Source organism: Panicum virgatum, chromosome 1K (genome assembly GCF_016808335.1).
Source record: "Panicum virgatum strain AP13 chromosome 1K, P.virgatum_v5, whole genome shotgun sequence".
NCBI classification, from domain to species: Eukaryota; Viridiplantae; Streptophyta; class Magnoliopsida; order Poales; family Poaceae; genus Panicum; species Panicum virgatum.
The window spans coordinates 42370184-42393324 of NC_053136.1; the positions used below are offsets into that span (position 1 = coordinate 42370184).

At 46.3% G+C, this 23141-nt stretch overlaps 1 protein-coding gene and 1 long non-coding RNA gene across 2 annotated transcripts; one reads left to right on the top strand and one right to left on the bottom strand.

The window, feature by feature from the left end:
- Positions 1–1190: 1190 nt before the first annotated feature.
- Positions 1191–4325, top strand: LOC120709342 (protein CNGC15b-like). The gene is made up of 6 exons (XM_039994963.1): positions 1191–1335; positions 1601–2180; positions 2289–2501; positions 2611–2900; positions 3005–3116; positions 3246–4325. Exons 1-6 carry the CDS (start codon positions 1307–1309, stop codon positions 4098–4100), a joined length of 2079 nt encoding a protein of 692 aa, XP_039850897.1. The 5' UTR covers positions 1191–1306; the 3' UTR covers positions 4101–4325.
- Positions 4326–9246: 4921 nt separating this feature from the next.
- On the bottom strand, positions 9247–13800 carry LOC120709349. Its single transcript, XR_005689645.1, has 3 exons — positions 13385–13800; positions 10795–10901; positions 9247–9399 (listed from the first exon to the last, which is right to left on the bottom strand). It is a non-coding gene; the product is annotated as an uncharacterized LOC120709349 (long non-coding RNA).
- Positions 13801–23141: the final 9341 nt, after the last annotated feature.

Below are 23141 nucleotides of genomic sequence, written 5' to 3' on the forward strand. Positions count from 1 at the left end.
TTATAAACACATCTCTAATAGTACTGCAATTGTAATAATAAACGCGTAGTACTAATTTTCTACTACGTAACTAAAGTATTATGAAACTCCTACTTAAATGGTTCTACTATAGCACTAATTAAATTAAATTAAATTACTCTACAATACCAATGGAAAAATACATAAGCTAAATGTACTTACCTGCAGATCACAAGTGCACAATCCGGCAGGGCTTCGCCGCTTCCCTTCTCCTCACCAATCTCTTTTTTTCTGGATTTTTGGTGGAATTTTTGGGCTCAAATGATGAGGGAATGGGGTCAAGAGCTTATATAGGGGGGCAGAGCCGGTCGCCCGAGGGGGGCGACAGGCCCCCGTGGGTGGGGCCCCCAGTCCCTGTCGCCCGTGAGGGGGGGGGGGCGACAAGCCCCCCTTGCCCCCACGTGCCCCCGGTCAGGGACCTCTTTGCAAATTTGAAGAAAAAAATTACATTAAGGTCATGTCGCCCCCCGGGCGACCGGGGTATATTTTCAAAAAATTTCGAAACGGACATATATTTTAAAATTTTTGATTTTTTTTAAATATATAAAAGAAAAAATCGCGAATTTCTTTTCCCTTAAAAATGTAGCTCATACGAAGAAAAAAGTGTTCAGAGGTGCGGAAGCCGTTGTGTGCGCAATGGAAAACCACGGCACAAAATTGTTTGCTTGTCCAAATCGCCAAATGAAACTTCCCGTTGCAATTTATCTCGGGGCATTTAGACCGTGTTTAGTTCGAGCTTAAAAATTTTTTGTGTTGAAATCTTGCTAATTTGAAGTACTAAATGAAGTCTATTTATAAAACTTTTTGCACAGATGGATTGTAAATCGCGAGACGAATCTAATTATGCTAATTAATCCATGATTAATCAATAATTAGCAGATAGTTACTATAGCATCACTGTTGCAAATCATGGATTAAGTAGACTCATTAGATTCGTCTCGCGATTTACAGCCCATCTATGCAAAAAATTTTGTAAATAGACTTCATTTAGTGCTCCATGCATGTGTCGAAACACTCGATGTGACGGTTTTTTTTTTATGGGTTCATGAATAAAGATCTAGACAGGGCCTTAACTGTAATCACGAGATCCCTGTTTCGGTTAGTTGCAGGTAGTCTTTTCAGTTCTTATGGCTGAGCGCAATGCTGCGGTCACTTTCTGCCCCCATAGCTGAAGATCTATTGGCGCGCCAGTTCCACATCGATCCTATCTAGCAGCACCAGTTTCTGCTTTTAAGCTGTATCGATGGACACCTTGATCTTCGTGTCCAGAAAGCTGTGAGAGATCGCCATGGCATCCGCTGCTTCAAGAAATGTCAGGTGAGCGCGCGCCTTCGTCCCGGGCGATCAAATCTCACATCCCTTCTCATCAGGTTGAAACTCCAGTCTTGTTTGCCGCATCAACCTGATGAGACTGTATGAGAAGACTGTATTTGTCACTGCTGCTTGAATGCCCATGTTCAGATAGGAGTAGTTGAAATGCCACATTACTGAACTGAACTGTACTGAACATACTAGGTTTCATTTCAGCAGCATAGCATTAAACTTACAGTGTTTTTCTTTTCTCTGCGAAACTCTTCATCAGGTTTCAGGGTGACATCGAGGTTCAGCACTTGAGAAGCAGCAGCCCCCTGGAGCACCTCGGCAGGAAGCACGGCAGCAGAGGCCATCACGACCCCAGGAGGTGCCGCCTGGGCTTCCGCGGCGGGTGCCCGGAGAAGGCCTGCCGGCACCCGACGCTGAGGGAGCGGGTGCTGTCGCGCGCCTTCTCGGAGGAGCTCGAGTCCCTGGTGCGCGCCGGCGGCGGGCGCCTCTTCTTGGACCCGCGCGGGCGCCTGATCCACCTGTGGAGCAAGATCTTCCTGTCCGCCTGCCTGCTGTCGCTGTTCGTGGACCCGCTGTTCCTGTACCTGACGGGCACGCAGCGCCACAACATGTGCCTCGAGTTCAGGTACCCGCTGGCGCTGACGCTCTCCATGGTGCGGTCGGCGCTGGACCTCTTCTACGCCGCGCACATCCTGTTCCGCTTCCGCACCGCCTTCATCGCGCCGTCGTCGCGGGTGTTCGGGCGCGGGGAGCTCGTCATCCAGCCCTGCCAGATCGCCAGGAGGTACCTCGGCCGGACCTTCTGGTTCGACCTCGTCACCGCGCTGCCGCTGCCGCAGGTCAGCACGCAGCCACTGATGATGGCATGTCGGTTGCAAGAACTGAGAGAGCTTTGACAATTGGAACTGACAACTGAGAGAGAGGTTTCGTTCTTGCCATGCGTGCAGTTCGTGATCTGGATCGTGATACCGCGGCTGAACGAGTCGCCGACGGCGAACCGGAAGAACATCCTCCGCTTCAGCATCCTGTTCCAGTACCTCCCGCGGCTGTTCCAGATCTTCCCGCTGTCGAGGCAGATCGTCATGGAGACGGGGGTCATGACGGAGACGGCGTGGGCCGGCGCCGCCTACAACCTGATCCTCTACATGCTCGCCAGCCACGTACGCCGTCGATCGCCGTCGCCTCATCATCTGGGTTCACCATCTCCTTTCCTCCTCGTCCCAAATTCAACTTCTTTTACCCTGATGAGTGATGAAATTGTTTGTGCAGGTTCTGGGAGCGCTGTGGTATCTCTTCTCGGTGCAGCGGCAGGAGTCGTGCTGGAGGGAGGCGTGCCTGCAGGAGAGCCCGGCGTGCCAGACCATGTTCTTCGACTGCAAGACGGTGAGCGGCAACAGGACCATCTGGTACGAACTGAGCAACATCACGAGCCTGTGCACGACCAGCAGCGGTTTCTACCCGTTCGGGATCTACGGGGAGGCGCTGGACGCCAACCTCATGTCCTCGTCCTTCACCCAGAAGTACTTCTACTGCTTCTGGTGGGGGCTCAAGAACCTGAGGTACGTAGATCATGTGTGGTTGGTTGGTGTCTCTATTTGTCGCAGATTTAGAAGTTTGGGGTCAGATTTTAACTTAAGCTATATACCAAACAAAAATTGGACAGTTGCCTAGGCCAGAATCTGTCGACGAGCCTGTTCATCGGTGAAATCGCCTTCGCAATCGTCATCGGCGTTCTTGGCCTGGTGCTGTTTGGCCTGCTCATCGGCAACATGCAAGTAAGCTAGCTAGTGGCAACTGATCATCGACAACTACTATATCATCATCTGGTGAATGAACTTGGTGATCTGATCTGACATGTGTCGTCGCTTGTTCGATCTGTGTCTCGACGCATGAGCTGAGCACAGTCCTATCTCCAGGCAACGATGGTGCGGCTGGAGGAGTGGCGGTCGAAGCGCACGGACATGGAGCGGTGGATGCACCACAGGCAGATCCCGCAGCCGCTGAAGCAGTGCGTGAGGCGGTACCACCAGTACAAGTGGGTGGCCACCCGCGGCGTCGACGAGGAGGCCCTGCTCAGGGACCTGCCCATGGACATCCGCCGCGACATCAAGCGACACCTGTGCCTCGACCTCGTCCGGCGGGTGCCCCTATTCGACGAGATGGACGAGCGGATGCTGGAGGCCATCTGCGAGCGGCTGCGGCCGGCGCTCTACACGCGGGGCACGCGGCTGGTGCGGGAGCTGGACCCCGTGGACTCGATGCTCTTCATCATCCGGGGCTACCTCGACTCGTACACGACGCAGGGCGGCCGGTCCGGGTTCTTCAACTCGTGCCGCATCGGCGCCGGCGAGTTCTGCGGGGAGGAGCTCCTGACGTGGGCGCTGGACCCGCGCCCCGCGGCGGCGCTGCCGCTGTCCACCCGCACCGTGCGCGCCGTGTCCGAGGTCGAGGGGTTCGCGCTCGTCGCCGACGACCTCCGCTTCGTGGCGTCGCAATTCCGGCGCCTGCACAGCGCGGGGGTCCGCCACAGGTTCCGGTTCTACTCGCACCAGTGGCGCACCTGGGCCGCGTGCTTCATCCAGGCCGCCTGGCGCCGCCACAAGCGCCGCCGCGCGTCCACGGAGATCAGGGTGCGCGAGGGCGGCGACGTGCGGGGCGCCGCGAGGAGCTTGAGGCGGTCCCGACGCCACAGCATCGACGGCAAGGCGCCAATCAATAAGCCCATGGAGCCGGACTTCACGGTGGAGGAGGAGGACTGATGATCGAGCGCTACAGAGCCAGTAGTACTAGCTAGCAACTTTCCTAATTAGCTCTTGCCTGCCTCTTGGGTGGAGTATGCATGATCTGCCTGCTAGTAAACTTTCCTATGTAAAGACGCCCAATGCAACCCTACTTTTGCATATTGTATTATATACACATATATAAAAGCTGATGAGGTATTAGCTGTAGCAAACGCTAAGGATGCCGACATCGAGGGTTTTTTTTCTATCAGGGTACTTTCGGTCCAATTTAGGCAGCCTGGAATGGCTTGGAACACGGTCTGTTCCACCTGGGATAATTCGGCCTGAATTGAATTCAGATCCAACATGAAATCTTCGTTCGTTTAGACCCAGTCTGGAGCGAAAACGGGCCATTTCAGGCCCCAGTTACACCCTATCCTCAGCCCAGAATCGATCCTCAAGGCTCGAGGAATTAATCCAGACCAGGAATTGAAGCAGTCTAGGATTTGGTGAGAAGCCCATGATCCACCTGATCCTGGCCAGGATGGAAAACAAGCCTGGATTGTAAACTAGGCTGTCAAACGAGGCCTTAAGTGTACTTGCGCAGCAATATATCTACCAATGATTAAGTGCTAAGCATATCAAATTTGCTGATCAACTCGGTTTCATATACTAATTATTATCGCCAAAACATTGTCAACCACCAGATTCAGTAGGATCATTGGGCATCACCTAACCCTCGGCCCATCATTGTTCCATATCCACGCGGGCGAGGCCGCACATGGTATGCTTCCAAAAAAAAAAGAGGCCACACGCGGCACGGCGGGGGCCTACTCGGGCCAGTGTGTGTGACTGCGTGCTGTCACATCATAGAAGTCTACCCCGATATGCTCCTCGTTTCTTCACCGCGTGCACCGTGGCCAAAAAAACTATCCCAAGTTGATAAGGACCTGGCTAACGTACGGCCGGCCGGCCGTACGGCCACCCTTAATTAGGAAAGTCAAATCAATTTCAGTAGCATATTTTTTTATTTTGGTAAATTTGTTTTTTTATATTTTTTTCTTCCCTACAGCGGCCACAACCTTTCTCCGATGCCACCAGTAGCCCGACCTTTCTCCGATGCCCCCAGTAGCCTAGACATAAAATATCATTCAATTCATTGTCTAGCAAATTTGTTTTTTCCTCCAAGAAGTTTAGAACATCATCAGTAGGCAAAAAATAAGCATCATCATCTAGCATCATAGAACAAAAACTACCACGCAAGTAACAATTTGTCAGTCACTTCATAAGGCACAACATCAGCCTCTCACGGAAATGAAAGAACATATAAATGTCATGCAACATCATGTTTCTTAGAACACAATTTTCAGACCTACAAAGTGTGACAGAACCGCCCAAATTAAACCGGCTTAAGTGCGCTAACTATCATTTTAAGTATTAATCAAGCCACCGCGCACTTAAAACGGTGTAATCCGGCAGCCTGCTGGGTTAAGGATCGAAAACACCGGAAGTCTCGCATGAAAACGAGCACAGATGATTACAAGCAGATAAAAGTTCTCAAATTTAATTTACAATGTGGAGTTTTACAAACAAGTTTACGTAAAATATCAGAGTGCAAAAATGCAGCGGAAAAATAAATAGAAGTTTAGTTTTAAAACCACGATAACTACGATGACGTGAGGACGTCACATCGAGCCCACCAATGTGCATCCTGGTTAGCTCCAACCAGCAGTAGTTACCTGAAAACAGGATGACAACAAACCCTGAGTATACTAATACTCAGCAAGACTTACCCGACACGGGTATACTTAGCCCACTATCTAGACATGCAAAGTTTTTTGGCTCTGGAGTTTGTTTTGCTGAAAGGATACTAATACTGGATCCTTACTTTCAATATTTTAGCTCAATTTAAGTTTATCAAGTACCAACTAGATTTGCCTGACATCTAAAGCAAGCATGGTTGATCACATTGAACCTCTATTAAAACCATTCAAACGTCTTCAACTCATTCTCATTTCATCCTTTACTACGATGTGACAAAGTGACCAAGGTTCTCTTAACCGAGAGAGACGGCGAATCGATCCGATTTAACATTGCAAGGTGGACCTAACTCACACGACACGTGCAGCCACGCCGGACCACATATGTCAACCGTTCCCATCATTACCCCGACGTCTGAATCACGCCTGCCAAAACCCGGGTGAAGGGTCCCTCACAGCGAACTCCCAAAGAACTAGGAGGCGACATACACTCCAACACCCGCCATCATTCCACTCCCAGAGTAGCAGGTCGCGATTCAAAGTATCGTTGCCAATCAGGTATTTAGCTTACCGGTTTCGACTACCTCCTACTTCCGGCATGTGGTTAGTACTGTTCAAACTCGGTCAGCACTGCCAACAACGGTACGGTTCCTCAATCGACACAGGCGGAGGCTTACTTTCCTTCCATTTCATATCCAAAACCAATATCATCTCCGCCTGGTCTCCATTTCTCTTTCCTCATTGATTCATTCTCAAGCCACGTTGCCATAAGTAACAGAAACCTATAGCTCGTGAGTGACAGGAATCACTCGACTTCTACCGAGTCCTAATTAAGCATGGCAGTACTAACGACCTGCACACTAGTAGAGTAACTGAGGAAACCTAGGGATCATGCATCTACGATTTCAATCAACTCCTAGAAACATAAATGCGCAATAATTATATAATAAACATTGAATACTGAAATTACGGGTTATGCTCCGGGGCTTGCCTGGGATTAACACTGAATTAGTTAGTGTTGGTTAGACGATACTCGCTTGGCGGACATTTTCCTTTGGGTAATGCACATCGGGTTCATCCATCCATCTTCTGGGTGCGTCCACTGTTACATCATCTTCTGGCTCGGCTGCTGCTTCGGCTTGCAGTTCCCCTGCTTGCGGCTCCGAGATTGGCTCAGCGACCAACTCGTAGACGGCTTCGCTCGTGGTGTCTACACGTATGAAAGGATGCCATGCTAGAGTTAGAACCACAACAGTGCATGGATGCTCATGATGCGACGCATTTCGATACAAAACAAAAGAAAGAACCGACAGAGCTGTCATGCATCGACTGAGTAACCACCACAAAGAAAGTAACAACTAACGATTTGAGTGCTTAGGTGCGGTTCCGAAGTTCAACTCATTTTAGCCTGAAGTGTTTCCTTCAAAACAACAGCTACTAAACTACTTGGGACAACTAATCGCCTATCTAGAGCACAAGGAAAACATAAAACTACGGACTTAGAAATAACTAACCACAAGAATCGGGGATAAAAACCGAAACTAAGAATTAACTAAAGATCAACATTTAACACACCACAAGTATCTAGTAGCACAACTTTTCTATCATGAAAAGCTACTGATGAGGAGTGCATAGATAAATTACCAACATTTATTGAAATAGAAAAGTATTTACTTTAACTCTAGGAAAGAAAATCAAACAACAATATATCCACAAACATGCACACAAGCCATGCACCTGAAAATTTTTCAGTGGACTACACATACAAAGAGTAATCTACTGAATAAATTTCATAAATTTTAGAGCAACAGAACAATCGGTATTAAATAAACTAGCTTAAACACAAACTGAATTTTCATCAGCGGCAAAAGTGACATTTCACATAAACAAGTATTTTTCCTCTGAAGATCTTGATTTAGTAAAACTAACAAAATTTAGTTTGTATTTTTAGCATTTTTCCTTGATTTATTATGCAATTACAAAGTTTCAGCCGAAATCAACAAAAATAAAAACAAAATCTACCCTAACCTTCCCCCTCTCCCTGACCACGGGCCCCACTTGACAGGGAGAGAGAGGGGGCGCTCCCCTGCTTCGCGGCTTGCCCCGGCAGCCATGGGCCGGCCGGCCGGCGGGGTAGCCGAGCGGGCCCGCGCGCAGGGGCCAGCACGCCCGCGGCCCGTGCAGGGGCGCGCGTGGGGGCGGCCCAGGGCGGAGCCAAGCGGCGGCGTTAGTGCGGCGGCGGCAGCTCGCGGCGGCGCGGGGTGGCGGCACCGTTCCAGCCGTGGCGGGGCAAGGCGGCCGCGGGGATGGGCGGCGCAGCACTCAGGGAGGCCAAGCGGCCCCGGGGCGCACGGCGGCGCTGCGGGAGCCCGCGCGGAGGCGGCCCGCGACGGCACAACGGCGGCGCTCGGGCGTTCACGGCGGCGCGGCGGTGGTCCAACGCCGGCGATGCGGGATTCGAGCGGGGATAGGGTTGGGAAGGGAGAGGACAGCGCAAGGATGCTCACCGTGCCCTCGAATCGAATCGAGCGGAGGTGGACCGGAGGTAGGGGAGCGACGGAGGGGCGGAGCTCCGGCGGGTTCGGTGATGGCGGCCGGCGACCGGGAGGCCGATTCGGCCGGGGAGCGGCTCAATCGAGCTCGCGGAGTGGCGGAGAAGATGGATGGCAAGGTGGATCGGGTTCTGGGAGGGTCGGGGCGCGAGGTACGGCGGTGGGACGGCGAGGCGTGGCCGGAGCAACGGACGGCGGCGCGGCTCGGCTACTCTGCTGCGTGCGAGGAAGGAGAAAGGGAGAGGGAAAACGGACACGGCTCCTGGGAAGATAAGGACGACGCGCGAGCGCAGCTGGCGAGGTTCGCCGACGTCCGACGCGTGGCGACGCGGACGTCGAGAAGCGGCGATGGCTTCGGCAGCGTGTCGAGCAGCGAACAGGGGAGGAGGTGGAGCGAGGGCGATTTCGTAAATAGCTCGAAGTTTCAAATTCCAGTTTGTAAATTCAGTTTTTCTCCTTGTTCTTGGCCTCAAATGAAAAACTTTTGAATACGAAAGTTGTTCAAAATTTTGAGATCTTCAACTTTTGTTTCTGGTACGTTTTCATTTGAACAATGGTTTGAAAGATAAAATTTAAACTTGGGTGCATTTGAAAATGTCCTATTCAAAGAAAAAATTAAAGATTTTCTTTAAATTTTGTGCTGAAACTTGAATTTTGGCCAAAATGAAAGTTGCAGAGGAAGAAAAGTTCTACAACATTGATGTTGGGCAAAAGTTGATTTAGAGCTCGGATTAGGGAGAAAAACAAGATCGAACGTAGCTCAGTCGAAAGTTACTATGCGAATTCGATTAGCACTAAAGACAATGATTAGCCTCCATTAGTGATTAAGCACAATGTTAGTGTCAAAATTAACACCGGAGTGTTACACAAAGTTACCTATTGATTTGCCTACAATTTTCATTGCTGCACAATATGAATCAAAATTTGCAAAGTATACTCAATAGGTGCTCCAAACTGCTAAATATATTTGCTTTTAATTACTCAAAATGCCTTCCGATTTGCATTCATGTTCAATAATCCGGTGACCTGCAGATATAATAGAACAAAACACAAAAATCAGAGGACATGCAACTATGTAAGTATTGGAGGTCCAAAAAAACTATTTCCTAATTAGTCGGGTGAAAAATTATTGCTTTTATTAGCATTGCTGGTAGTTGTATGTTAACTATGTACTAAAGGCAACTAATAAAAAAAATTAATTGTAAGATACTAAAATAAAATTGCTTAATGAAGTGTATTGTTATGCCTAGATAGAACAATATGATTGCTTGTTTGGAACCAATACTGTCTAATTCCTTCTATATTATAACCTAATTTAGAGCCAAATTTAATAAAAAATGGAAAAGAAAAGATATTCATCAATGTTCAATTACTCTAAACAATGTCAAGCTGCAGTTGCCAGAATCCACAGAAAATACCGGCAAAGCTACTGGACAAGTCCAATGACATGAAGAAAAGCACATTGATCTAAAATTCAATTCATTGGCCAAGAAAGCAAGCCATGACTAAGCCATGGAACCAGCATTTGCAATACTATAGCATGAAAAAAGATCTTCAATGTACCTGAAATATAAAACTTACTAAATTGTAATACATATTATTGCCTATCTGAAATAATATTATTGTTTAATTCCTGTATATATTAATGCCTAATAAAGAATCAGTGATGTTTGTATCATAAAAAATGTAGGATCTAGCACAAATACTGCCAAAACAAGAGGGAAAAAAAGGCTATAATTGAGGGTGAAAACACGATGTATCATTCTAGTTAAATATATGTGCTTGTAGATCAGAATCATATAATGGTGCATATATCAGTTTATTATACCCAGTTCTACCAGTGATTCAGAATAGCACAAAACACTAGAAACACATTTGCAAATCAAAATAAATTGCTTATCGGAAGCTATAAAAATGCTATAAGAAATAAGTATAATTGCCAGTAAAAATAGTATAATTATCAATGTAATCAATATTAGTTTGAAAAAAAACAGAAATTGCACGTTGCCCAGACAAAAGTGTCACTGCTAGTGGTGTGTGCTAGGTTATTTGAACCGCAGAAGTAGGTGAAATCGCATTTTATGTTGCTATCTACCTGCCACCCGCAAAATATACAACCCGACACGCCTCTTTTCAAACCGATGACACAAGCCAACTAGTAGCAAGCTCACCCTAGAAACGGTTAGGAGTTTCTCAAGGTATTGCTGAAGCAAAAATACAAACAATCAGCTGGCCAAGATTAGCACTAACTATTTTTCAAAATGATCGACCATATTGCTAACTAAGAGGTATGCAGACAAGACCAAAAGCTTGCTAGAGTTTACAAGCAGTTTAAAGCATTACTAAAAACATGGACCAAGCAAGCAATGATTGTTTAATCACTGGACTTGTAGCATGAAAGAGACATCAAGATTAATTTACCTTAGTTAACCCGAGCATTCTGCTTACGTCCCCTTGCAGCTGTTGATCGAGTTGTAGCATCACTAGTTTTGATTGTCACATCATTGATGAGCTCATTCATATCTTATCTGCAACAAAATAATTTTTTTGGAGCTTCAGCATGGACAAGCAAAGAAATACTGTTTTTTTAAAAACTAAAAGTGAATCAAGTCTGGTTCGTCCTTTAGATATTCACAAATCATTTGGAAAGCTTCCTCCACGGGTAGATGAAACAATATAAGCACCTATGTTAGAACATTTGTGAACACATGCACAGAATTAGAGCATCTGTAAACAATACAAGTGCTTCGTTTGAGTCAAGAAAAATCCAGTTGAGCAGAAAAAATAGCTAGAGTATTATTTAAATGTTTGGGCTGACCGTTTTGAAATTGCTTACCAAATGTTATTAAATTACTATCTCGGTACTACTTAAATACCAGTTCAATATTGTAAAACTACTTTGTTACTGCACAATAATGTGACATGACCGCAAAAATACCCTGAAAAGGGATAATACCAATGTGCACTATTAGCTGCAGGTTTACAGGTTGCCATGGATAAGAAAGGGCCAAGTAGCATGGCTGTACGATGTGTATAGAAAAAGAAAATAACGCTGCATAGTCTAACAATCATATGTTAGTTTTGTGTACAAATCAGAAAGCGCACGCTTAAAATAAAGGTAGGATGGTGTGAATTAAATTTATTCATGCTCTCATGATATGTTTGCAAGAGAGCCTGCTACCTCTTCATATAGGAAATAGGAGGAACATGTCTAATGAAAGAAGTAACATATGGGATCAAGTAGGAAAGCTCTTATTTCTCTATGACAATAGTTCAGATCATGCTACAGAAAACTCAATAGTTCTAAAGAACTTGCTTTTAGATCTAGTAGGAATGCTGCTATCTCTATATGACATACTGAAAATTACATGTTTAATAACATTGCCTAATGAAGTAAACAATATTACCTTTTCAGTGTCATATTATTGCCTAATTAGAAACCACATAACTGCCTAAAAAATAATGCTTATTGGGAATCAATATTATTGCCTCTATAAAATAGTTTTATTGAGAACCAACATTAAAATGCTTATGAGTTTTGCCAAAACTGCGTACCTCTCTACCACAGAAAAAATCATATAGTAAACTCAAAAAAGCATAGATTGGTGGCAACATGGTTTGCATGAGCCTACTCTTAGCACCAAGCACCAAGCAGGAATCAGTAGAAAAAATTGCCAGAACACAAAAGTTGCTACATAAGAACAACTCCTGCCGCTATTGTGCCGACTCGGTCAAAAAAGAGGTGATGAGCTCATGCTATCCCTTCTAGTTATTATTATTGATGATACTAAAACTGGACCTATTTTTGAACACATATCATTATGGCTTGTAATCCAATCTATAACACTAAAAATCAATGTTGGCTATCAAATAAGCTATGTCAATTAATGAAGTGGTGACAACATAGCCAACAACCCCAATTATAAGAACTGAATATCACATGGCACATATCTATTTGGGATAAAAACAAAATAATCTCATGCAATCACATTAACTGGAACCCAATCGATGAGTACATACCGATAGTAACACACGATGGTATAAGGATAAAGCAAGCTAATAATATCAATCAGCAACCTTAGCAGTAAAAAGTAGTAGAATCATCTGATTGAAATTGTAAAATTGACTAGTTCAAAATCATATGGATAAGAGGGATCCAAGTAATTAACTAGCAGCTTCCCATGTGTTTGGCTATGCTCAAATTTGGGGAAAAACCACAACTCGAATACTAGTTTGACTTTATCCCAAAATCCAAAGGAAAACTATATCCCGCTTTCTAGCATTCTAAACTGAAATACCAAAAATTAAATATGGACCATTAAATATTGTATGAGTCCCTGTGCCCCATTCCCTGACCCAATAACAAAAATGCAAATATACAACAATAGGTCAATATGCAGAACACCAATTCCCAAATCATGTCTAGCATTCTTGCCTCTAATCCCCTGAAGCTAGAATCCAACATGGATCGCAAAAAAAAAAGCTACACCTACACAATCAATAGATGGATGGCAACAACTCTAGGCAATTTAGCTAGACATGCTACTTTCAGTATGAATGGATGATGCACAACGATTGCATATATCTCTTGTATAAATGTTGTCTCATGTGATCTGTTCCTCCACCACAAACCGGATCTCAGCAATTCTCCGCTGAAAAAGTTCACTGGAAAAAAAAATCCCAAAAAGCCAGTTCATTTCGCAAAAAAAAGTCCCAAAAGCCAGTTCAGCATCGCAAGCACTGCACATAGAGGCATACAGTCTAGATGAAGCAAATCAGGCAATTTTAAAGTACAAATCAAACAACCGGAATAGCAAATTTCTGCACTGAGAGGAACTAATCAATTGCGTCGGCATTTCATAAAACACATTCAATGCACTAAACTCATGCCAGTTTCCTTCAGAACAAATCGCTCATTTGCAAGCAAGATCTAACTAATAATCATGCTAATCAGAGATAGTGGGTAATGCCAACAACATAAGCTGATAAAATGGAAGAATACCACACTGACCTCCAATCACCTCAAGTGCTAGCCAATCACCACCAAGCTAAGCAGGCTGGGGTACTATGCTGGATCACGGCCTCGTCTGCACCTTTGTAGGGAGGGCCTGCATCAGGTGATCCTTGCCATAGCCACAGTGGAATCCTCGTCAAAGGCCCAGCTCGTGGTGGCGCTAAGCCTCGCGCGCTACCCCGGCGGCGCACCTGGAGATACGGGGAAACGGGCCATGGAGACGAGGCTCGCACATGACCCCCGCAGCGTACCCGAAGATTTGGAGCAACAGGGCATGGAGACGAGTGACGGGTGGAGGGAAGGCGAACCCTAAATGGTTGAGCCAAAATGAAAATGACGAGTGATGAGGGTGCGGTGTGGTCGGAACCTGCGGTGGTGACGCCGAGCACGTAAATGGATGGATGAGGCGGTACACGATGCGATACTGCGACTTGATGCCGACGATGAGCTGGTCGTCGTCGATGGCGGCGAGCGAGGCCGACGAGGAGGAGGCGGCGCAGACTGCTGCTTGCCGCGGACGAGGTGAGGCGCGTGAGGCGGAAGGTGAAGACATCGGCAAGGGCGCGGGAAATGGGGGAACCAGGAGCGCGTCTGGAGGAGGTTGTCAGGGCCGTTCACTAGCTGTAGGGGGATCACGAGCACGCGCCGCGGACGCCGGCGACGGGGTGGAGCGCTCCAGCGCGGCGGCGGATCTGGGGCCAAGGGCAGCGGTGCGGCGCTGATTTGGGGGGGAAGCGGTGGGATCTGGGAGAGGGACTGGGGTTGCGGTTGCAGCCGCAGGGAGCAAGGAGGAGACGGGTGCACGGAGAAAAGTGGACTCGGTCTATAGATAGATATCAGAGACAACTAAGCAGCGATGGTTGAAGCTGCCGTTCCAAAGAACAAAATTACGGCTGGCTGTATAGTAGTCTTTACCAAGACCTTAAGGATTACTAGGTTAATATAAAGTTAGAGATTTAAATTATGAAACATATATTTTTCTAAACTGATTAGTAGTAACTCACGTTACTGCGATGCAATTGATCGCATAAGTGGCTCGCTGCCTATTCGCGGCAATTAATTTTGCTAGGCCGATAAATTGTTCCATTCTTCTCAGGCCGCCAGCCACCAGATTCCATTTTCTTTGCGGGCCCGACTCTCTGGCTGCTCTTACTTCGTGGGCGTATGATAAAAAAAAATCATGACACCAAACCAAAACGTACAGCCTAACCAAATGAACAGCCTAAACAAATATTATTACTTTGGGAAAAAATGTAATTGCAACTGAAACTTTTTGTTGCATCGCAAATGAGAACAAAAAGTTTTCTATTGGAAAAAATGTAAAAATGTGTTACAGTGGAACAAATTTTAGAATTTGTCATTGGAGTTTGTTGCACATTAGAACAAATATTAGAATTTGTTCGGTTGGATCCAATAGTACCATTGGAACAAATCATTCCATTGGAACAAATGGAACAACTTGTTCCATCAGAACAAATATTAGAATTTGTTCAGTTGGATCTAATCTTACCATTGAAATAAAAAATTGTTCCACTAGAAGAAATTATTTTATTGGAACAAAATGTGTCTGCTAGATCTGAGGAAATACATGAAGTCATCACATGAAGGACATATAATATCTTGCTGAGGGCAAAATATCTCCACACTAGACCTTCTGCAACCTCCAAGGGAGGCACTGGTTCTCAATTTTGAAAGGGGGTTCAAAAGATTAAACACAATTTTAAGGTGGGGTGCTGTCATGAAGGTTAATGGTGGCAGGAATACACTTTTCTGGGAAGACACAAGAAAATGACACTCGAAAGAATGGAAGCAGAAAAGAATGCCAAGCTCGTAGCGCACACCAGCTGGTCTGCCCAGCAAACACTGCAATTCCAACCTCCGCAACCAGCTTTTTACCCGCCTTTCCAAACAATGCCAACTTTCGGTTATAACTGATATCCCATCAACTGGCAACCCCCGCAGCAAAACCAACCAAGGCTGCCTCCCCCACCCACAGCTCAAGCAACTCAAGAAGAGCTGCCCCCACCTCCGCCAGGCCCCCCACTCAAGCAAGAAAACCAAACTAACCAAAATGCCCAGCCTGCAGCACTACCAACCTTCGGCAGGATAATGCCAATATTCGGAGGGTCATCTCTAGAATTCGAGAACAAAAAACAAAGAAGAAACTACATTCGACAAGTTCATTCCATCATGGTGGATGGACCCATTCAAAAAACGCAATGGTCTCACATGCCCATAGTGTTTTCTGAAGAAGATGTAAACCTGCTCAGCTTTCCCCACACAGATGCACTAGTTATCGAAGCCAATATACAAGGCTGGATAATCGGTAAAATTCTGGTTGACACGGGAAGCTCCGCAGACATCATCTTTTCAAGTACCTTCGACTGCATGAACATCGACCGCAACCTTCTGCAGCCAGCGGACATCCCGCTCATTGGCTTCGGGGGCAAACGAGTGAACGCCCTTGGAAAGATAACCCTTCCAGTATCCTTCGGAGATCTCTCAAACCCAAAGACCGAATCCATCACCTTCGATGTTGTGGAAATGAATTACCCATACAATGCAATCTTTGGCTGTGGCCTCATCAACAAATTTGAGGCAATCATCCATCAGCTGTATCTGTGCATGAAAATGCCTGCAAACAAAGGAGTAATCACAGTCCGAGGCAACCAACAATTGGCCAGAGATATCGAGCGGGGTGTCGCTCCCGGACAAAGAAACGTCCATTTGGTCGAAGCTGACAAAAAACCCCCGCCACTAAAAGAGCCAAAAAGGGACAAAGAAGAAACATTCCAACAAGAGTGCAAAGTAAAAAAGTACAACTTGACTAGTTCTTGCCGGACCGGCAAGTAACAATCAGCGCGGCCCTCGAGCCAGAAGAAGAGCGCGAACTCTTGGAGTTCCTAAACAAAAACAAGGATGTCTTCGCTTGGTCAGCAAATGACCTTCGCGGCGTCAGCCGAGACATCATAAAACACAAACTGGACATTGACCCAAAGATAAAGCCCAAAAAGCAGAAGCTTCGCAAGATGTCTGACGACAAAGTCGCAGCAGTTAAAGCAGAAGTCCAAATGCTTCTTGATGCAAAGGTCATAAGAGAAGTAAAGTATCCCACTTGGCTAGCCAACACTGTGCCAGTAAAAAAGAAAAATGGTAAATGGAGAATGTGCATAGATTTCACTGATCTAAACAAAGCCTGTCCAAAGGACGACTTCCCCTTACCAAGGATCGACAAAGTTGTCGATGATGCATCAAACAGTCAACTGATGTCACTCTTAGACTGCTTCTCCGGATACCATCAAATCTGGATGAAAAGAGAAGACGAAGAAAAAACCAGTTTCACAACCCCTTTCGGAACATACTATTTCGTCAGGATGCCCGAAGGTTTGAAAAACGCTGGACAGTCATTCTCACAAATGTCCTCAAAAGTTCTGGGCCCTCAACTCAGAAAAAATGTGTTGACCTATGTTGACGACATAGTGGTCACTAGTGCAGAAAGAAAAAAACATGTGGCAGATCTGGCCGAAACCTTCGCGAACCTTCGGAGGGCAAGCCTAAGTTTGAATCCTGAAAAATGCGTCTTTGGAATAGACAAAGGCAAAGTCCTCGAATGCCTTGTTTCAACAAAAGGCATAGAGGCAAACCCAGACAAAGTCAGAGCACTTCAAAATATGGAAGAGCCACAATCTGTAAGAGAATAGCAGCGCTGAACAGATTCATCCCTCGATCAGCAGACCGAAGCTCTTCATTCTTCAAAACTCTCCGAAGCTCCAGTAAGTTTGAGTGGGGAGAAGAACAGAAGAAAGCATTCAGAGAACTAAAGGACTACTTAGAAAACTTGAGCAAGATGACCTCACCCAATCCCCAGGAAACTCTTCTGCTATATATGTCTGCTTCACAAACAGCCGTTAGTGCAGCCCTGGTGGTGGAAAGAACAATCGAAGGTCGGCAAAAACAACTGCCTATATACTTTGCTTCAGAGGCACTCTCCGGTTCAAAATTATTCTATTCTGAGCTAGAGAAAATTGCCTATGCAGTTGTCATGGCATCAAGAAAATTGAGAAACTACTTTGAAGGTCATAAAATAGTAGCAATTACTGACCAACCACTGCATGACCTCTTTCATAACAGAGAAGCTTCGGCAAGAATAAGCAAGTGGGCTTCAGAACTTTTGGAGCACTACATTGACTTCGAGAAAAGAACAACCATTAAATCCCAGGTCCTGGCAGACTTCGTGGTGGATTGGACCTCGCCAACCTTCGATACAGAAGCACCAATTGAACCTTGGACAGTACATTGTGATGGTGCATGGTGTAACGAAGGAGTTGGCGTCGCGACAATCATTCAGTCACCTTCGGGTGCGAAGCTAAGATACGCCGCACGCCTCGAATTCAGTGATCCAGACCCCTGCACAAACAACACCACAGAGTACGAAGCACTGCTGCTTGGCCTCAGGAAAATGAAGGCCTTGGGTCATCCAAACTTTGTCATCAAATCAGATTCAAAGGTCATCACCGACCATGTGGAAAAAGAGTCAGAAGCGAAGAAGCCAGAAATGAAAATGTACTTAGATGCAGTAAGAGCTATGGAGAAATATTTCAAAGGCTTCACAGCCATTCACATACCAAGGAGCCAGAATGAAGAAGCTGACAAGTTAGCAAAAGCTGCTGCTCGCAAAGAACCACTACCTCCGGACGTTTTTTACGAGAAAATCACAAAACCTTCCACAAAACAAGAAAAAGCGAAACAAGTCAACGTCATAGCATGCGAAGATTGGCGATCACCAATCATGGCATACCTTCGGGGACACTTCGAGCCTTCGGATGAAAAGGAAGGAAAAAGAATGTTCCAAAGGGCAAGAAGCTACACCTTGTACGAAGGTGAACTATACAAGTCTGGAGTGGTCAACCCCTGGCTCAAGTGCATAACGACGGCTGAAGGTCAAGAACTACTGAAGGAAATACATTCCGGAATTTGCGGATCTCACATTGGCATAAGACCTCTGGTCGCCAAAGCCTTCAGGAAAGGATTCTTTTGGCCATCTGCATTGAAAGATGCTGAGAAAATAGTCAAAACTTGCGAAGGATGCCAAATGATGGCACCCAAATCAAACAAACCTTCGCAACCAATACAACTCATACCTCCGGCGTGGCCACTCCAAAGATGGGCCATGGACTTGGTCGGTCCACTACCAACAGCTCAAGGCAACTACAAATATGCTGTGGTTGCAGTGGAGTACTTCACAAAATTGATAGAGGCAAAACCACTAGTGAACATCACTTCCGAAGTAGTCAGAAAATTCTTCTGGCAAAACACAATCTGCAGGTTCGGAGTGCCAAAAGAACTAACCGTTGATAACGGGAAGCAATTCGATTCTCAACTGTTCAGAGAATTCTGCCACTCGGTAGGAACAAAGGTCATGTTTGCATCAGTGTATCACCCTCAGTCTAATGGTGCCGTGGAAAGAGCCAACGGCATAATTTTCAACGCCATCAAAAAATTCCTGTTCGGTCTGAAAAAAGGAAAATGGGTAGACGAACTGCCGAAGGTCATCTGGTCCCATAACACAACTGAATGCAGAGCAACAAAATTTACCCCATTCAGATTACTGTATGGAGCCGAAGCTATGAGCCCAGAAGAACTCAAACACAAAAGTGCCAGAGTTCTAAACAACATCGAACCTTCGATGGAAGCAGATCTCACAGAACTCGACATCTTGCAAGCGTCGGAAAATTTAGAAAAATACCAAGAAGAAACAAGGAAGTGGCGAAACAAAAAAAAGTAGCTAACAGAGAAATTGCCGAATGAGACTGGGTTCTAAGAAGAAAGCCAAACGCAGAAACCATCGGCAAGCTTCAATCCAAGTGGGATGGACCATACATTGTGTTATACTCCAACAGGCCAGGATCCTACCACTTGGCGGACATCGAAGGGAACGAGCTGCAGCATTCCTGGAATGCTGACAGTCTCAAAAAGTATCATGTCTAGGGTAAAAGTTGTAAAAGGATGAGTGACAAGAAAGCAAGCTCATACCTTCGCGTCATTTTCCTTTTCTTTTCAGTCTAGGACCGTACTCTTTTCCTCACAGAAGGGAACTCCAATTCGGAGGTGAGGTTTTTAATGAGGCTGTTCCTATGTAAATTCTCCAAATTATATGAACAATTCCCTTCAGAAAAATGTCTCATGTCAAAGCAACCACAGGGTCGCAAACATCGACCTTCACATTTGCACCAAGGCTGAAAAAATTAAGTCAGTACAACTCGTAACCGTAACAAGTTGTACATACTTATCTTAAAGTGTATTCTATACACTAAAAAGCCAAGGGGCTACTGACTCGAAACACGAGTCGAAGCCAAGAAACTTTCGGCTGCAAAATGAAAGTGTATTCTATACACCAAGAAAGCCAAGGGGCTGTCGACTCGAAACACGAGTCGAAGCCAAGAAACCTTCGGCTCCAAATCAAAGTGTACGCTACAAAAATGCCAAGGGGCTGTCGACTCGAAACACGAGTCAAAGCCAAGAAACCTTCGGCCAAAAAACTAAAGTGTATGCTATACACCAAGAAAGCCAAGGGGCTGTCGACTCAAAACACGAGTCGAAGCCAATAAACCTTCGGCCAAAAATTAAAGTGTATACTACACAATAAGAAAGCCAAGGAGCTGTCGACTCGAAACACGAGTCAAAGCCAAGAAACCTTCGGCCAAAAATTAAAGTGTATACTACACAATAAGAAAGCCAAGGGGCTGTCGACTCGAAACACGAGTCAAAGCCAAGAAACCTTCGGCCAAAAATTAAAGTGTATACTACACAATAAGAAAGCCAAGGGGCTGTCGACTCGAAACACAAGTCAAAACCAAGAAACATTCGGCCAAAAACTAAAGTGTATGCTTTACACCAAGTAAGCCAAGGTGCTGTCGACTCGAAACACGAGTCGAAGCCAAGAAACCTTCGGCTAAAAATCAAAGTGCATAATAAACAAGAAAAGAAGCCTTCGGCCAAAACGAAGTACAAAGTACCGAAGTCTTTAGAGCAAGACTGCAAGGGAGGGGGGAGACGGTCCCGCTCAATATTGCAGCCTTCCTCCCAAAGACTTCGTCACTTCAAAACAATGAAACCCAGGAGAAACAAGAGCTTGGGAGGAGGGAGATGCTTTTGAAATAAAAAGCTCTTATCCCTTCGGAGATCTACAAAAGCCATCACGAAGGATGGAACAGTTCCAAAACAAGTGCCATCACAAAGGATGGAACACATATAAGCTAAAGCCATCTCGAAGGATGGAACAGTTCCAGAACAAGAGCCACCACGAAGGATGGAACACATATAAGATAAAGCCATCTCAAAGGATGAATCAGATCCAATACAAAGTCAGGCATCCACGAATCCAAGTACTAAACGAGGCTACCATCAAACCACCTCAAGAATTCAGCGACACTAGTACCCGGATTAGCAAAACTAAAGCGTTCCCAATCCGTCCCGCTCATGATAACACCTCTGCCATGGATACGCAGTGGTCGAGCGTAAAGAGCATGGTTGGCAAGCACGATTGCCTAATCAAGAAACAACGAGTGAGTAGCTATACAAGTCTGGATCTCTCCCTACCACACAAAAACCCCTAACCACAGTTGTCGAGGCTCTAAACCTGAGAAGCATCACTCTCGGTTAGAGCCCCGGAGCTTCCGCCAGTCACGGACCCTCCCGCGATATCCTCAAGACGCGCACCTTCCTCCACAACATCCTTCGCGGCTTCGCGAGCACGCCTTACCTGCGAAGAAGGATCAAAACAGTCAGTAGCACAATCAAGTTTGTTCAACAAGGGAAGGCAGAGTGTAAAAGGAAAAACAAACCTCTTCTAGTCTCCATCACGCAGCTTCCTGAACCACTTGCCGACCAAAAAGCTTTCAAAATTTACGAAGGAAAGCCTTTTTAACAGGCTGAACCTTCGTAATATCTTCCTCAAGCTCCGCATAATCTGGAAAGGCATAGTCCCGCTCGCCGATTGTCTCCAGCTCTCGGCAACCTTCGTGAGCCAAAACAGCCATGACACTCTCACAAGTCATCACCGTAGTGTTGTCCGACACGCTGGCCAAAATCCGACCCAAGTCCTCAAACTCACCCAACAGCCAATCGAGCAGCCCTGACGCGCCACCTTCGGAGTCCTCCGGGAAAGGCGAGGGCTCAGCACCGAAAGACGCCAAAGCCTTGCTGTATTCTTCGCGGATGGCCGCACTCTTGTTCAAGATGTCTTGCGAGGCGGACTCCCACATCACGCGGTCCTCCTCAACCTCCTTCTCAAGCTCTGAGATCTTGACATTTTTTTCTCTCAACATCGACTTTGAGCTGGCGAACCTCCGTTTGAAGGTTAGCAACCTTCGCGGCATCTCTCTCTACCACTCCCTGAAGGTTCTCAAGAACACTTTCATCTAGACTCATTTTCTCCTGCATCTTTGAAATGGTCTCTTCCTGTTCGGATACTCTCCCCTTTAGGAGTCCATTCTCCGACGTCAAAGAACCGCGAAGGTTCTCCAAGGCCTTGTTCTCCTTCTCCAAAGTGCTAATCCGCTCCAACAGGCGAGCCTTTTCAGCAGAGTGAGCAAGAAAATTATGCTCATCCTTCCTCGCACTACCCACAACCGCGCGGCTGGCAAGCAAAGCCTGAAAAGATAACAAGGTTTAAAAACAACAGTGCCATTCATAGAAAAATTAACAACACTCATCACAAACCTTCGCGCACAATGACACTATGATTCGGCCAAGACTTCCGGTCCCGTAAACCCCAAACCCTTCATGAAACCTACACAAGCCAAAACACATGACAAACCTACACAAAATACAAGACCTAAAAGAAGACAAGGACAGAGCGTCGTACCCTCAGCATCAAAATTCTCAACATCCCCGGGGAGAGCTGGCTGATCCCTCGACGCGACCCCAACAGCCTCATGCTCCGAAGGTTCCAGCTCCAGCAAACCGCTGAGCTCCTTCATCATGCTTGCAACATCTACTTGAAGGGGGAACCGAAGATAAGGGTCAATGTCAGGTCCTTGGAAAGCAAGGCGCCTAGAGATCGAGAAGGTGCCTAGTTCAGAAAAACGATCTTTCGCTTCAGCTAAGTGGACATCAGCCCCCAAGGTCCCTTGGGCCTTGTCGTCTTCGCCAGCCTGAAAAGCAATTGAATCCTTCAGGGCCTCCATGAGATCTTTCTTCCCGTCAGCAACCTGGGATCCTCCAGTGGGAATATCCTTCCCTCCATCCCTGTCATCAACCTTCTCTGGGGATAACTTCTCTTCAAGCAAAAGCCGGGGGGTGCTCTACAACTCTCTTAGGCTGAACCTTCGCGAGAACCGAAGGTGACTCCTCGTCACTTTCCTCGTCCAGAAGATTCACAACGCGAAGGGAAGATTTACCCCCCCCCCCTTTGCACTGCCGTCAAGACAGCACCTACAGTATCTAGCTCTGCACAGAACAAACCAAATTGATCAAGATAAAGGTGAACCCTACTCTCCGTAGCGCGAATCTCCCGCATAAAAGCATCGCTACCCAAATCCTCCCTATCAATATGAAAAGAGTAACAGCAAGGAAAGATACCTTTCCCCCTTGAATCTTTCGCCGCACCCGCCGCAGGCCTGATCCTGGAGGTGCCCGAAGGTTTCTCAGAAACTACCTTCGGAGCCCTCGCAGAATGAGAAACAACGGGCTCAGCCTTCTTAGCCTTCTTGCCAGCCGGACCTTCGGATAACCTCGCAAAGGGCGCAGAAGT

Bases quoted from the DNA above. Each gene is read 5' to 3' on its own strand.
- LOC120709342 (XM_039994963.1), top strand. From the start codon at position 1,307: ATGGCATCCGCTGCTTCAAGAAATGTCAG. The intron at 1,336-1,600 runs GTGAGCGCGCGC...ACTCTTCATCAG, and splicing joins GCTGCTTCAAGAAATGTCAG to GTTTCAGGGTGACATCGAGG. The intron at 3,117-3,245 runs GTAAGCTAGCTA...AGCTGAGCACAG, and splicing joins TGCTCATCGGCAACATGCAA to TCCTATCTCCAGGCAACGAT.